The sequence below is a fragment of the Salmo salar genome, chromosome 26 (assembly GCF_965601325.2).
Source record: "Salmo salar chromosome 26, fSalSal1, whole genome shotgun sequence".
In the NCBI taxonomy this organism is placed as follows: Eukaryota; Metazoa; Chordata; class Actinopteri; order Salmoniformes; family Salmonidae; genus Salmo; species Salmo salar.
The window spans coordinates 47127501-47142998 of NC_138316.1; the positions used below are offsets into that span (position 1 = coordinate 47127501).

Consider the following 15498-nt stretch of genomic DNA (forward strand, 5'->3'; position numbering starts at 1 on the left):
GAGAGAAAATAATCACTCTCTCTCTCCCTCCCTCTCTCCCTCTAGCTTTCTTTACTCTCTCATTCTCTCTCGCTTTTTCTCTCTCTCTCTTTACTCTGTCTCTCTTTCTGTCTCTCTCTCTCGCTGTCTCTGTCTCGCTCTCTGTCTTTCTCTCTCAATTCAATTTCAATTCAAGGGGCTTTATTGGCATGGGAAACATATGTTAACATTGCCAAAGCAAGTGAAATAGATAATATACAAAAGTGAAATAAACAATAAAAATGAACAGTAAACATTACACTCACAGAAGTTCCAAAAGAATAAAGACATTACAAATGTCATATTATGTATATATACAGTGTTGTAGTGATGTGCAAATAGTGAAAGTACAAAAGGGAAAATAAATAAACATAAATATGGGTTGTATTTACAATGGTGTTTGTTCTTCACTGGTTGACCTTTTCTTGTGGCAACAGGTCACAAATCTTGCAGCTGTGATGGCACACTGTGGTATTTCACCCAGTAGATATGGGAGGTTATCAAAATTGAGTTTGTTTTCAAATTCTTTGTGTGTCTGTGTAATCTGAGGGAAATATGTGTCTCTAATATGGTCATACATTTGGCACAAGGTTAGGAAGTGCAGCTCAGTTTCCACCTCATTTTGTGGGCTGTGTGCACATAGCCTGTCTTCTCTTGAGAGCCAGGTCTGCCTACGGCGACCTTCCTCAATAGCAAGGCTATGCTCACTGAGTCTGTACATATTCAAAGCATTCCTTAAATTTTGGGTCAGTCACAGTGGTCAGGTATTCTGCCATTGTGTACTCTCTGTTTAGGGCCAAATAGCATTCTAGTTTGCTCCGTTTTTTTGTAAATTTTTTCCAATGTGTCATGTAATTATCTTTTTGTTTTCTCGTGATTTGGTTGGGTCTAATTGTGTTGCTGTCCTGGGGCTCTGTGGGGTGTGTTTATGTTTGTGAACAGAGCCCCAGGACCAGCTTGCTTAGGGGACTCTTCTCCAGGTTCATCTCTCTGTAGGTGATGGCTTTGTTATCCTCTCTAGGGTCGGCGGGACGAAATCGTCCCACCTACTCAACAGCCAGTTGAATCCCGTGGCGCGTTATTCAAATACCTTAGAAATGCTATTACTTCAATTTCTCAAACATATGACTATTTTACAGCATTTTAAAGACAAGACTCTCGTTAATCTAACCACACTGTCCGATTTCAAAAAGGCTTTACAACGAAAGCAAAACATTAGATTATGTCAGCAGAGTACCCAGCCAGAAATAATCAGACACCCATTTTTCAAGCTAGCATATAATGTCACATAAACCCAAACCACAGCTAAATGCAGCACTAACCTTTGATGATCTTCATCAGATGACAACCCTAGGACATTATGTTATACAATACATGCATGTTTTGTTCAATCAAGTTCATATTTATATCAAAAACCAGCTTTTTACATTAGCATGTGACGTTCAGAACTAGCATACCCCCCGCAAACTTCCGGTGAATTTACTAAATTACTCACGATAAACGTTCACAAAAAACATAACAATTATTTTAAGAATTATAGATACAGAACTCCTCTATGCACTCGCTATGTCCGATTTTAAAATAGCTTTTCGGTGAAAGCACATTTTGCAATATTCTCAGTAGATAGCCCGGTATCACAGGGCTAGCTATTTAGACACCCACCAAGTTTAGCACTCACCAAAATCAGATTTACTATAAGAAAAATGTTATTACCTTTGCTGTCTTCGTCAGAATGCACTCCCAGGACTTCTACTTCAATAACAAATGTTGGTTTGGTTCAAAATAATCCATAGTTATGTTCAAATATCCTCTGTTTTGTTCGTGCGTTCAAGACACTATCCGAATGGTAAAGAAGGGTGACGCGCACGACGCATTTCGTGACAAAAAAAGTATAAATATTCCATTACCGTACTTCGAAGCATGTCAACCGCTGTTTAAAATCAATTTTTATGCCATTTTTCTCGTAAAAAAGCGATAATATTCCGACCGGGAATATGTGTTTAGGTTCAAAGACGAAAGAAAATGAAAACATGGGGTCGACTCGTGCACGCGCCTCAGCCCATTGTCCTCTGATAGAGCACTTGCCAAAAGCGCTAATGTTTTTCAGCCAGTGGCTGGAATTACATCATTCAGCTTTTTCCCGCCTTCTGAGAGCCTATGGGAGCCGTAGGAAGTGTCACGTTACAGCAAAGATCCTCAGTCTTCAATAAACAGAGTCAAGAAGCTCAAGGAATGGTCAGAGAGGGCACTTCCTGTACAGAATCTTCTCAGGTTTTTGCCTGCCATATGAGTTCTGTTATACTCACAGACACCATTCAAACAGTTTTAGAAACTTTAGGGTGTTTTCTATCCAAATCAAACAATTATATGCATATTCTAGTTTCTGGGCAGTAGTAATAACCAGATTAAATCGGGTACGTTTTTTATCCGGCCGTGTAAATACTGCCCCCTACCCCCAACAGGTTATGGAAGGTTTTGGAATCACTTCCTTTTAGGTGGTTGTAAAATTTAACGGCTCTTTTCTGGATTTTCATCATTAGCCGGTATTGGCCTAATTCTGCTCTGCATACATTATTTGGTGTTTTACGTTGTACACAGAGGATATTTTAGCAGAATTCTGCATGCAGAGTCTCAATTTGGTGTTTGTCCCATTTTGTGAATTATTGGTTGGTGAGTGGGCAACCGTAAAGGGCAATGGGTTCTATAACTGATTCAAGTATTTTTAGCCAAATCCTAATTGGTATGTTGAATTTTATGTTCCTTTTGATGGGATAGAATGCCCTAATTGCCTTGTCTCTCAGATCATTCACAGCTCTGTGTAAGTTACCTGTGGTGCTGATGTCTCTCTATTTCTTTACTCTCTCTCTACTCTCTCTCTCTCTACTCTCTCTTTCTTTCTTTACTCTCTCTATCTCTCTTTACTCTTTGTCTCTATCTCTCTTTACTCTCTCTCTTTCTATCTCCTCTATCTCTCTTTAATCTCTGTCTCTCTCTCTTTCTCTCTCTTTCTATCTCTCTTTACTCTCTCATCAGAGTTTCAATTATTTCATTTTCTCTCTACGTATTTGAGGACCTAGTTCAGAAGGTCAGTCGGGACTATGACGTGTTTTGAGGCCTGTTCTGTGTAACTATTGTTTGTCTAAACATTCTCCTTCCTTTTGTTTCAGAACACATTTACCCAGGTGCAGTTTGGACCAATGAGGTTATACGAAGATCATCTTGAGGTACAGATCCTATTGATACCTCTGTTGAATGCCCTGATCAGGCTGAGAACTGAGGTACAGTTCCTATTGATACCTCTGTTGAATGTCCTGATCAGACTGAGAACTGAGGTACAGTTCCTATTGATACCTCTGTTGAATGTCCTGATCAGACTGAGAACTGAGGTACAGATCCTATTGATACCTCTGTTGAATGCCCTGATCAGACTGAGAACTGAGGTACAGATCCTATTGATACCTCTGTTGAATGCCCTGATCAGATTGGAAACTGTCAACTTTGTGCTTTTCCCCATAACAACAAGGCCTATAATCTCCCATTTGAAAATGATTGAGTGTCTTTAAGACAACAATCCCTCTTTCAAACATTCAAACAGAAGAAAAAAAACTGTTAATGGGCGCTTTGTGTGTGGCGTACCCTGGTGTTGTCTAGGCAACAGAGCCAAACATCAACCACTATGGACATACTATAATGAACAATGCACATTATATATGAGTGAGTGTGTGTGTGTGTGTGTGTGTGTGTGTGTGTGTGTGTGTGTGTGTGTGTGTGTGTGTGTGTGTGTGTGTGTGTATGCCTGTGTGTGTGTGTGTGTGTGTGTGTGTGTGTGTGTATTTGTGCGTGCGGGCATGCTTGCGCGTGCGTGTGTGTGTATGACTTCACCGCAAGGCCGACGTTCTCTGACCGATGGTCAATGGCTCATTATACCACATCTCTCAAACTCTGCTCTCTCCTTTGTCTAGTGTTAAACTATCCAGTAGTGAGGTGACGAGAGAGAGAGAGAGAGAGGAGGGAGAGAGAGGGGGCAGAGAGAGAGCGAGGGGGTGAGGGGGATAATATAGAGAGAGGGATGAAGGGAGGAGAGAGAGAGACCCAGCGAGAGAGGGGAGGGAGAAGGAATTTTTGTAACTTTCACTGTAGGTGTTTTTATTTCCTGGAGTCCTTATGTTTTAGTTTTCTTAGATTGTTCATTGTTCCAGAACACTCAATAACAAATACCCAGTAACCTCTCCTCTAAGTGTTCAGAGTAAATAATCTCTCCTCTAAGTGTTCAGAGTAAATAACCTTTCCTCTAAGTGTTCAGAGGAAGTAACCTCTCCTCTAAGTGTTCAGAGTAAATAACCTCTCCTATAAGTGTTCAGAGTAAATGAGCTCTCCTCTAAGTGTTCAGAGGAAGTAACCTCTCCTCTAAGTGTTGAGTAAATAACCTCTCCTCTACGTGTTCAGAAGTAACCTCTCCTCTAAGTGTTCAGAGTAAATAACCTCTCCTATAAGTGTTCAGAGTAAATTAGCTCTCCTCTAAGTGTTCAGAGGAAGTAACCTCTCCTCTAAGTGTTGAGTAAATAACCTCTCCTCTAAGTGTTTAGAGTAAATAACATCTCCTATAAGTGTTCAGAGTAAATTAGCTCTCTAAGTGTTCAGAGGAAGTAACCTCTACTCTAAGTGTTCAGAGTAAATTAGCTCTCCTCTAAGTGTTCAGAGGAAGTAACCTCTCCTCTAAGTGTTCAGAGTAAATAACAGCTCCTCTAAGTGTTCAGAGTAAATAACCTATCCTCTAAGTGTTCAGAGTAAGTAAACTCTCCTCTAAGTGTTCAGAGAAAGTAACTCCCCTCTAAGTTATCAGAATAAATAACCTATCCTCTAAGTGTTCAGAGTAAATAACCTATCCTCTAAGTGTTCAGACTAAGTAACATCTCCTCTAAGTGTTCAGAGGAAATAACCTCTCCTCTAAGTGTTCAGAGTAAATAACCTCTCCTCTAAGTGTTGAGTAAATAACCTCTCCTCTACATGTTCAGAGTAAATAATCTCTCCTCTAAGTGTTCAGAGTAAATAACCTCTCCTCTAAGTGTTGAATAAATAACCTCTCCTCTAAATGTTCAGAGCACCAATTTGTAAGTCGCACTGGATAAGAGCATCTGCTAAATTACGTAAATGTAATGTGTTCAGAGTAAATTAGCTCTCCTCTAAGTGTTCAGAGTAAATAACCTCTCCTCCAAGTGTTCAGAGTAAGTAACCTCTCCTCTAAGTGTTCAGAGTAAGTAACCTTTCCTCTAAGTGTTCAGAGGAAGTAAACTCTCCCCCAAGTGTTCAGAGTAAGTAACCTCTCCTCTAAGTGTTCAGAGTAAGTAACCTCTCCTCCAAGTGTTCAGAGTAAATAACTTATCCTCCAAGTGTTCAGAGTAAGTAACCTCTCCTCTAAGTGTTCAGAGTAAGTAACCTCTCCTCCAAGTGTTCAGAGTAAGACGTGTGTCGTGTTCACAACTAACTAAGTGTGCGTCCCAAATGGCTCCCTATTACCTGCAGTATATACTGTATATAAGGAATAGGGTGCTTTTTGGGACCCAGACGTTGCTGAAGCAGGTTGATTTGATCCATCCCATACTATTGACTCACACTATTTGCGATAGTTTATACTATAGAGACCCTTTGTCAGCACAGACACAATAAACCATGTAATATGTTTAGCCTTAGTGTGTGAGACGTGTCTTTGTTGACCTGGTTAGAGGAGGTGCTGGCTAGCAGAGTAGAACACCTGGTTAGAGGAGGTGCTGGCTAGCAGAGTAGAACACCTGGTTAGGGGAGGTGCTGGCTAGCAGAGTAGAACACCTGGTTAGGGGAGGTGCTGGCTAGCAGAGTAGAACACCTGGTTAGGGGAGGTGCTGGCTAGCAGAGTAGAACACCTGGTTAGGGGAGGTGCTGGCTAGCAGAGTAGAACACCTGGTTAGGGGAGGTGCTGGCTAGCAGAGTAGAACACCTGGTTAGGGGAGGTGCTGGCTAGCAGAGTAGAACACCTGGTTAGGAGAGGTGCTGGCTAGCAGAGTAGAACACCTGGTTAGGGGAGGTGCTGGCTAGCAGAGTAGAACACCTGGTTAGGGGAGGTGCTGGCTAGCGATGTAGAACACCTGGTTAGGGGAGGTGCTGGCTAGCGGTGTAGAACACCTGGTTAGGGGAGGTGCTGGCTAGCAGAGTAGAACACCTGGTTAGGGGAGGTGCTGGCTAGCAGAGTAGAACACCTGTTTAGGGGAGGTGCTGGCTAGCAGAGTAGAACACCTGGTTAGGGGAGGTGCTGGCTAGCGATGTAGAACACCTGGTTAGGGGAGGTGCTGGCTAGCAGAGTAGAACACCTGGTTAGGGGAGGTGCTGGCTAGCGGTGTAGAACACCTGGTTAGGGGAGGTGCTGGCTAGCGGTGTAGAACACCTGGTTAGGGGAGGTGCTGGCTAGCAGAGTAGGACACCTGGTTAGGGGAGGTGCTGGCTAGCAGAGTTGAACACCTGGTTAGGGGAGGTGCTGGCTAGCGGTGTAGAACACTTCCTAGAAAAGGAGAGTCTCACACTGTTGAATCTACCAGAAGGAGAAGATATTTCTAGTTTGGAGTAGAAGTCCTCTTTCTCTTACTCACTCTCTCTCCCCTTCTTTCCCTCTCGATGTCACTCTCCCTCACTCTCTCTCCCCTTCTTTCCCTCTCGATGTCTCTCTCTCCCTCACTCTCTCTCCCCTTCTTTCCCTCTCGATGTCTCTTTCCCTCACTCTCTCTCCCCTTCTTTCCCTCTCGATGTCTCTTTCCCTCACTCTCTCTCCCCTTCTTTCCCTCTCGATGTCTCTCTCTCCCTCACTCTCTCTCCCCTTCTTTCCCTCTCGATGTCTCTCTCCCTCACTCTCTCTCCCCTTCTTTCCCTCTCGATGTCACTCTCCCTCACTCTCTCTCCCCTTCTTTCCCTCTCGATGTCTCTCTCTCTCCCTCACTCTCTCTCCCCTTCTATCCCTCTCAATGTCTCTCTCACTCTCTCTCCCCTTCTTTCCCTCTCGATGTCTCTCTCTCCCTCACTCTCTCTCCCCTTCTTTCCCTCTCTATGTCTCTCTCCCTCACTCTTTCTCCCCTTCTTTCCCTCTCGATGTCTCTCTCTCTCTCACTCTCTCTCCCCTTCTATCCCTCTCAATGTCTCTCTCTCTCTCTCTCTCTCTCCCCTTCTTTCCCTCTCGATGTCTCTCTCCCTCACTCTCTCTCCCCTTCTATCCCTCTCAATGTCTCTCTCACTCTCTCTCCCCTTCTTTCCCTCTCGATGTCTCTCTCTCCCTCACTCTCTCTCCCCTTCTTTCCCTCTCTATGTCTCTCTCCCTCACTCTCTCTCCCCTTCTTTCCCTCTCGATGTCTCTTTCCCTCACTCTCTCTCCCCTTCTTTCCCTCTCGATGTCTCTCTCTCTCACTCTCTCTCCCCTTCTTTCCCTCTCGATGTCTCTCTCCCTCACTCTCTCTCCCCTTCTTTCCCTCTCGATGTCCTCCTCCCTCACTCTCTCTCCCCTTCTTTCCCTCTCGATGTCACTCTCTCTCCCTCACTCTCTCTCCCCTTCTTTCCCTCTCGATGTCTCTCTCTCTCACTCTCTCTCCCCTTCTTTCCCTCTCTATGTCTCTCTCCCTCACTCTCTCTCCCCTTCTTTCCCTCTCGATGTCTCTCTCTCTCTCACTCTCTCTCCCCTTCTATCCCTCTCAATGTCTCTCTCTCTCTCTCTCTCTCCCCTTCTTTCCCTCTCGATGTCTCTCTCCCTCACTCTCTCTCCCCTTCTTTCCCTCTCGATGTCTCTTTCCCTCACTCTCTCTACCCTTCTTTCCCTCTCGATGTCTCTCTCTCTCACTCACTCTCTCTCCCCTTCTATCCCTCTCGATGTCTCTTTCCCTCACTCTCTCTCCCCTTCTATCCCTCTCGATGTCACTCTCTCTCCCTCACTCTCTCTCCCCTTCTTTCCCTCTCGATGTCTCTCTCTCTCTCTCACTCTCACTCTCTCTTAAAACAGAATTCAACAATATTAAAACATTTATTGAACTTTGTAGGAAATCAGCTAAATGTATTGACCGTATTAGAAAACTCATTAATTTGATCAAGTAAATTATAAGACATGAGCAAAATGCATCAGTGATTCGTATTTCCATACAACTTTCTGATATGGCACAGGAATGCCCGTGTGTGTGTGTGTGTGTGTGTGTGTGTGTGTGTGTGTGTGTGTGTGTGTGTGTGTGTGCGTGTGCGTGTGCATGCGTGCGTGCGTGCAGAAGTCATTTTCAGGGGGGTCTCAGGGAGGATTTTAGCAGTACTTACGGTCTGACTGGTCTGTGGTAAAAACACAGGGCTGTGCCAGATCCAGTGAGCTACTACAGGAAGTCTGAATCACAGAGGAGGGCACGTCTAACTGTTTTCCTGTTGTTTTCCAGCATTAGGTACATTTCTGTCACTGCTACAGGTGCAACATTATAGTCCCTGTCATTCAATTACACAATATTTTTTACATTTTTGAGAATGAGTTGTTTAGACCAACACAAAACAACAATGACGTAAGACAGAAAGAAGTGTTGTTATCCAACCAACAACAGCCTTCGTCAGTTGTCTACGTGTGAAAGTTTCCAGCCTGCTGTATGGACAGGACAAGGAGTAGATTTCACATGATTGCCTTCTGAATAGGTTTGTTTGCAGGTTATCTTGTGTTGTGTGTTAAGATTTCACATCTATCTGAATAGGTTTGTTTGCAGGTTATCTTGTGTTGTGTGGTAAGATTTCCCATCTATCTGAATAGATTTGTTTGCAGGTTATCTTGTGTTGTGTGGTAAGATTTCCCATCTATCTGAATAGGTTTGTTTGCAGGTTATCTTGTGTTGTGTGGTAAGATTTCACATCTATCTGAATAGGTTTGTTTGCAGGTTATCTTGTGTTGTGTGGTAAGATTTCACATCTATCTGAATAGGTTTGTTTGCAGGTTGTGTTGTGTGGTAAGATTTCACATCTATCTGAATAGGTTTGTTTGCATAGTACTGTATCAGTATGTTGTAGAGTAAGGCTTGAAATAAAGCTTGAAATGAAATGTATGAAATGTATGCATTCACTACTGTAAGTCGCTCTGGATAAGAGCGTCTGCTAAATGACTAAAATGTAAATGTAAAATGTAATGTTTCCCATGAATGGGTGTGTTTGCAAACATCTTAAGTTAGACACAGTAAGACAATTTTTCACTCTTATCTGAATGGGTGTGTTTGTAAGCCCAATAAGTAGCTTACCCACCACTATCTACACTAGCCATCTATCTGAATGGGTGTGTTAGCAGTAGCTAAGTAGCTTAGCCTTATATACAGTTAGGCTAGTCTATGTGTTAGCAGTAGCTTAACCTTATCTACAGTTAGGCTAGTGGGTGTGTTAGCAGTAGGTACAGTAAGTAGCTAGCCCACCCCTATCTACAGTGAATAAGTAGCTTTCCCATCACTATCCGAATGGGTTTATTTGCAGAATAGTAGCTTTCCCACCCCGTCTACTGTGAACGGGTGTTAGCAGAATAGCTTAAGTCATAGTAAGAAGGTTTCCCATGTCTGAATAGATGTGTTAGCAGTAATTAACTTTCCTACCGCTGTCTGTCTGTCTGTCTGTCTGTCTGTCTGTCTGTCTGTCTGTCTGTCTGTCTGTCTGTCTGTCTGTCTGTCTGTCTGTCTGTCTGTCTGTCTGTCTGTCTGTCTGTCTGTCTGTCTGTCGGCAGCCTACCTGAGAGAACCTGGCCTGGGCCCACATAACATAACCTATATCTAATCCTCCTGTCTGCCTGCATGGCTCTGCAGGAATGTTGACTTTTCTAGCAACATGCCAATGTGGAATTGTCATCTAATTCCAGACAGCATTCCTACCTCCATAGCTGCCTCCATCGCTCTGCGATGATGCATCTACTACTTGGGATATGTATGCTGCCTGTATTGACAAGGGGTGTGGAGATAAGTGGATTATGGTTTGTGTTAGCGCTAAACTAGGCTAGCAGGACCTACAGTAAGTGGATATTATTTGTGTTGCTAGGCTAGCAGGACCTACATGGAATGTAGTTTGTGTTAGCGGCGCTCTGCTAGGCAAGGCTAGGCTATCTGGACCTAAGTTGAATATGTTTTGTGTTAGGCTAAACTACATGGTTTGTGTTAGGCTAAGCTAGGCTAGCTGGACCTAAGCGGAATGTGATTTGTGTTAGCCTAGGCTAGGCTACGTAGCTGGACCTTGGTGGAATATGGTTTGTGTTAGGCTAGTTTAAGCTAGGCTAGCTAGACCTAAGTAGAAAATGATTTGTGTTAGCGCTGGGCTAGGTAAGGCCAGAGAGGAAGAGGCTGAAGCGAGAGGGTTTACTCAATGAGAGTGTCGAATTTGGTCAACAAAAAATGTAATTGCTAATTTGCAACGTAAGGCTTATTTGACCTAATAGATGTTACGTAATGGTTTGGTTGTTACGAATGCACTGATATAAGTGGACGCATGTGGGATTTCACAAACTTTGAAAAAAACAACTCTGTATCGGAGTTGTGCTTGCTGTTCACACGCGTATCCAACCTCTCATTGGCTAGAATGGTTCCACCTGATTTTGCCTCCTTCCGCTTGCCTTCCATCTTTGAAGACATGTATTTCCATTGTTAGAGCGGTCACTCGGCTATCTTGTCAATATAATAGATCATCTTTGGTAAAGCTAGGCAAACTGGGCCTTTTTAAATGGAATATGGTTCAAATAAATATTATGTTAGGCTAGCTAGCTTGCTGGGCCTTCTTGGAGCCCAGAGGAGCCCTGGTAAGAGTAGGATGCATTTTCCCCACTAATGATTAAGGTTAGGGTTAGCTGAAGCTGATCTTAGATCTGTGCGTAGGGGAAACTTCACCCCTGTGCGCTCTGATATGGCCTGATTTGGTCTGAGACGAGACTGGATGAGGTAAAGGATTAGTGTGACTAAAGCCAGACAATTCATCTGGATGAATCAGTAAATCCGCCATCCCAACTACGCACTCACCAGTGTTCATTTTGCCACTCTTTTTTAGATTTAATCTAGTCTTATTTACCCAGTCAGATATAGAGGAGTTATTAACCCAGTCAGATATAGAGGAGTTATTTACCCAGTCAGATGTAGAGGAGTTATTTACCCAGTCAGATATAGAGGAGTTATTTACCCAGTCAGATATAGTGTAGTGGCAAGAGGAGTTATTTACCCAGTCAGATATAGAGGAGTTATTTACCCAGTCAGATATAGAGGAGTTATTTACCCAGTCAGATATAGTGTAGTGGCAAGAGGAGTTATTTACCCAGTCAGATATAGAGGAGTTATTTACCCAGTCAGATATAGAGGAGTTATTTACCCAGTCAGATGTAGAGGAGTTATTTACCCAGTCAGATATAGTGTAGTGGCAAGAGGAGTTATTTACCCAGTCAGATATAGAGGAGTTATTTACCCAGTCAGATATAGAGGAGTTATTTACACAGTCAGATGTAGAGGAGTTATTTACCCAGTCAGATATAGAGGAGTTATTTACCCAGTCAGATATAGAGGAGTTATTAACCCAGTCAGATATAGAGGAGTTATTGACCCAGTCAGATATATAGGAGTTATTTACCCAGTCAGATATAGAGGAGTTATTTACCCAGTCAGATATAGAGGAGTTATTAACCCAGTCAGATATAGAGGAGTTATTTACCCAGTCAGATGTAGAGGAGTTATTAACCCAGTCAGAAATAGAGGAGTTATTTACCCAGTCAGATATAGAGGAGTTATTTACCCAGTCAGATATAGAGGAGTTATTTACCCAGTCAGATATAGAGAAGTTATTTACCCAGTCAGATATAGTGTAGTGGTAAGAGGAGTTATTTACATAGTCAGATATAGAGGAGTTATTTACTCAGTCAGATATAGAGGAGTTATTAACCCAGTCAGATATAGAGGGGTTATTTACCCAGTCAGATATAGAGGAGTTATTTACCCAGTCAGATATAGAGGAGTTATTTACCCAGTCAGATATAGAGGAGTTATTTACCCAGTCAGATATAGAGGAGTTATTTACCCAGTCAGATGTAGAGGAGTTATTTACCCAGTCAGATATAGAGGAGTTATTTACCCAGTCAGATATAGTGTAGTGGCAAGAGGAGTTATTTACCCAGTCAGATATAGAGGAGTTATTTACCCAGTCAGATATAGAAGAGTTATTTACCCAGTCAGATATAGTGTAGTGGCAAGAGGAGTTATTTACCCAGTCAGATATAGAGGAGTTATTTACCCAGTCAGATATAGAGGAGTTATTTACCCAGTCAGATGTAGAGGAGTTATTTACCCAGTCAGATATAGTGTAGTGGCAAGAGGAGTTATTTACCCAGTCAGATATAGAGGAGTTATTTACCCAGTCAGATATAGAGGAGTTATTTACACAGTCAGATGTAGAGGAGTTATTTACCCAGTCAGATATAGAGGAGTTATTTACCCAGTCTGATATAGAGGAGTTATTTACCCAGTCAGATATAGAGGAGTTATTTACCCAGTCAGATATAGAGGAGTTATTTACCCAGTCAGATATAGAGGAGTTATTTACCCAGTCAGATATAGAGGAGTTATTTACCCAGTCAGATGTAGAGGAGTTATTAACCCAGTCAGATATAGAGGAGTTATTTACCCAGTCAGATATAGAGGAGTTATTTACCCAGTCAGATATAGAGGAGTTATTTACCCAGTCAGATATAGAGGAGTTATTTACCCAGTCAGATATAGAGGAGTTATTTACCCAGTCAGATGTAGAGGAGTTATTTACCCAGTCAGATATAGAGGAGTTATTTACCCAGTCAGATATAGTGTAGTGGCAAGAGGAGTTATTTACCCAGTCAGATATAGAGGAGTTATTTACCCAGTCAGATATAGAGGAGTTATTTACCCAGTCAGATATAGTGTAGTGGCAAGAGGAGTTATTTACCCAGTCAGATATAGAGGAGTTATTTACCCAGTCAGATATAGAGGAGTTATTTACCCAGTCAGATGTAGAGGAGTTATTTACCCAGTCAGATATAGTGTAGTGGCAAGAGGAGTTATTTACCCAGTCAGATATAGAGGAGTTATTTACCCAGTCAGATATAGAGGAGTTATTTACACAGTCAGATGTAGAGGAGTTATTTACCCAGTCAGATATAGAGGAGTTATTTACCCAGTCTGATATAGAGGAGTTATTTACCCAGTCAGATATAGAGGAGTTATTTACCCAGTCAGATTTAGAGGAGTTATTTACCCAGTCAGATATAGAGGAGTTATTTACCCAGTCAGATATAGAGGAGTTATTTACCCAGTCAGATATAGAGGAGTTATTTACCCAGTCAGATATAGAGGAGTTATTTACCCAGTCAGATATAGAGGAGTTATTAACCCAGTCAGATATAGAGGAGTTATTGACCCAGTCAGATATATAGGAGTTATTTACCCAGTCAGATATAGAGGAGTTATTTACCCAGTCAGATATAGAGGAGTTATTAACCCAGTCAGATATAGAGGAGTTATTTACCCAGTCAGATGTAGAGGAGTTATTAACCCAGTCAGAAATAGAGGAGTTATTTACCCAGTCAGATATAGAGGAGTTATTTACCCAGTCAGATATAGAGGAGTTATTTACCCAGTCAGATATAGAGAAGTTATTTACCCAGTCAGATATAGTGTAGTGGTAAGAGGAGTTATTTACATAGTCAGATATAGAGGAGTTATTTACTCAGTCAGATATAGTGTAGTGACGAGGAGTTATTTACCCAGTCAGATATAGAGGAGTTATTTACCCAGTCAGATATAGAGGAGTTATTTACCCAGTCAGATATAGAGGAGTTATTTACCCAGTCAGATATAGAGGAGTTATTTACCCAGTCAGATATAGAGGAGTTATTTACCCAGTCAGATGTAGAGGAGTTATTTACCCAGTCAGATATAGAGGAGTTATTTACCCAGTCAGATATAGTGTAGTGGCAAGAGGAGTTATTTACCCAGTCAGATATAGAGGAGTTTTTTACCCAGTCAGATATAGAGGAGTTATTTACCCAGTCAGATATAGAGGAGTTATTTACCCAGTCAGATATAGAGGAGTTATTTACCCAGTCAGATGTAGAGGAGTTATTTACCCAGTCAGATATAGTGTAGTGGCAAGAGGAGTTATTTACCCAGTCAGATATAGAGGAGTTATTTACCCAGTCAGATATAGAGGAGTTATTTACACAGTCAGATGTAGAGGAGTTATTTACCCAGTCAGATATAGAGGAGTTATTTACCCAGTCAGATATAGAGGAGTTATTTACCCAGTCTGATATAGAGGAGTTATTTACCCAGTCAGATATAGAGGAGTTATTTACCCAGTCAGATATAGAGGAGTTATTTACCCAGTCAGATATAGAGGAGTTATTTACCCAGTCAGATATAGAGGAGTTATTTACCCAGTCAGATATAGAGGAGTTATTTACCCAGTCAGATATAGAGGAGTTATTTACCCAGTCAGATATAGAGGAGTTATTTACCCAGTCAGATATAGAGGAGTTATTAACCCAGTCAGATATAGAGGAGTTATTAACCCAGTCATATATATAGGAGTTATTTACCCAGTCAGATATAGAGGAGTTATTTACCCAGTCATATATAGAGGAGTTATTAACCCAGTCAGATATAGAGGAGTTATTTACCCAGTCAGATGTAGAGGAGTTATTAACCCAGTCAGAAATAGAGGAGTTATTTACCCAGTCAGATATAGAGGAGTTATTTACCCAGTCAGATATAGAGCAGTTATTTACCCAGTCAGATATAGTGTAGTGGTAAGAGGAGTTATTTACCCAGTCAGATATAGAGGAGTTATTTACTCAGTCAGATATAGTGTAGTGATGAGGAGTTATTTACCCAGTCAGATATAGAGGAGTTATTTACCCAGTAAGATATAGAGGAGTTATTTACCCAGTCAGATATAGAGGAGTTATTTACCCAGTCAGATATAGAGGAGTTATTTACCCAGTCAGATGTAGAGGAGTTATTTACCCAGTCAGATATAGAGGAGTTATTTACCCAGTCAGATATAGTGTAGTGACGAGGAGTTATTTACCCAGTCAGATATAGAGGAGTTATTTACCCAGTCAGATATAGTGTAGTGGCAAGAGGAGTTATTTACCCAGTCAGATATAGAGGAGTTATTTACCCAGTCAGATATAGAGGAGTTATTTACCCAGTCAGATGTAGAGGAGTTATTTACCCAGTCAGATATAGTGTAGTGGCAAGAGGAGTTATTTACCCAGTCAGATATAGAGGAGTTATTTACCCAGTCAGATATAGAGGAGTTATTTACCCAGTCAGATGTAGAGGAGTTATTTACCCAGTCAGATATAGTGTAGTGACGAGGAGTTATTTACCCAGTCAGATATAGAGGAGTTATTTACCCAGTCAGATATAGTGTAGTGGCAAGAGGAGTTATTTACCCAGTCAGATATAGAGGAGT

At 41.8% G+C, this 15498-nt stretch overlaps 1 protein-coding gene across 1 annotated transcript in view; it reads left to right on the plus strand.

Annotated features, from left to right (window-relative positions):
- The window catches only part of LOC106591626 (high affinity cAMP-specific and IBMX-insensitive 3',5'-cyclic phosphodiesterase 8A), a 238392-nt gene that overhangs the window by 121208 nt on the left and 101686 nt on the right, over nucleotides 1-15498 (plus strand). The window contains 1 exon segment of the mRNA XM_082969783.1: nucleotides 3186-3242. Coding sequence (XP_082825909.1) covers nucleotides 3186-3242 — 57 coding nt within the window.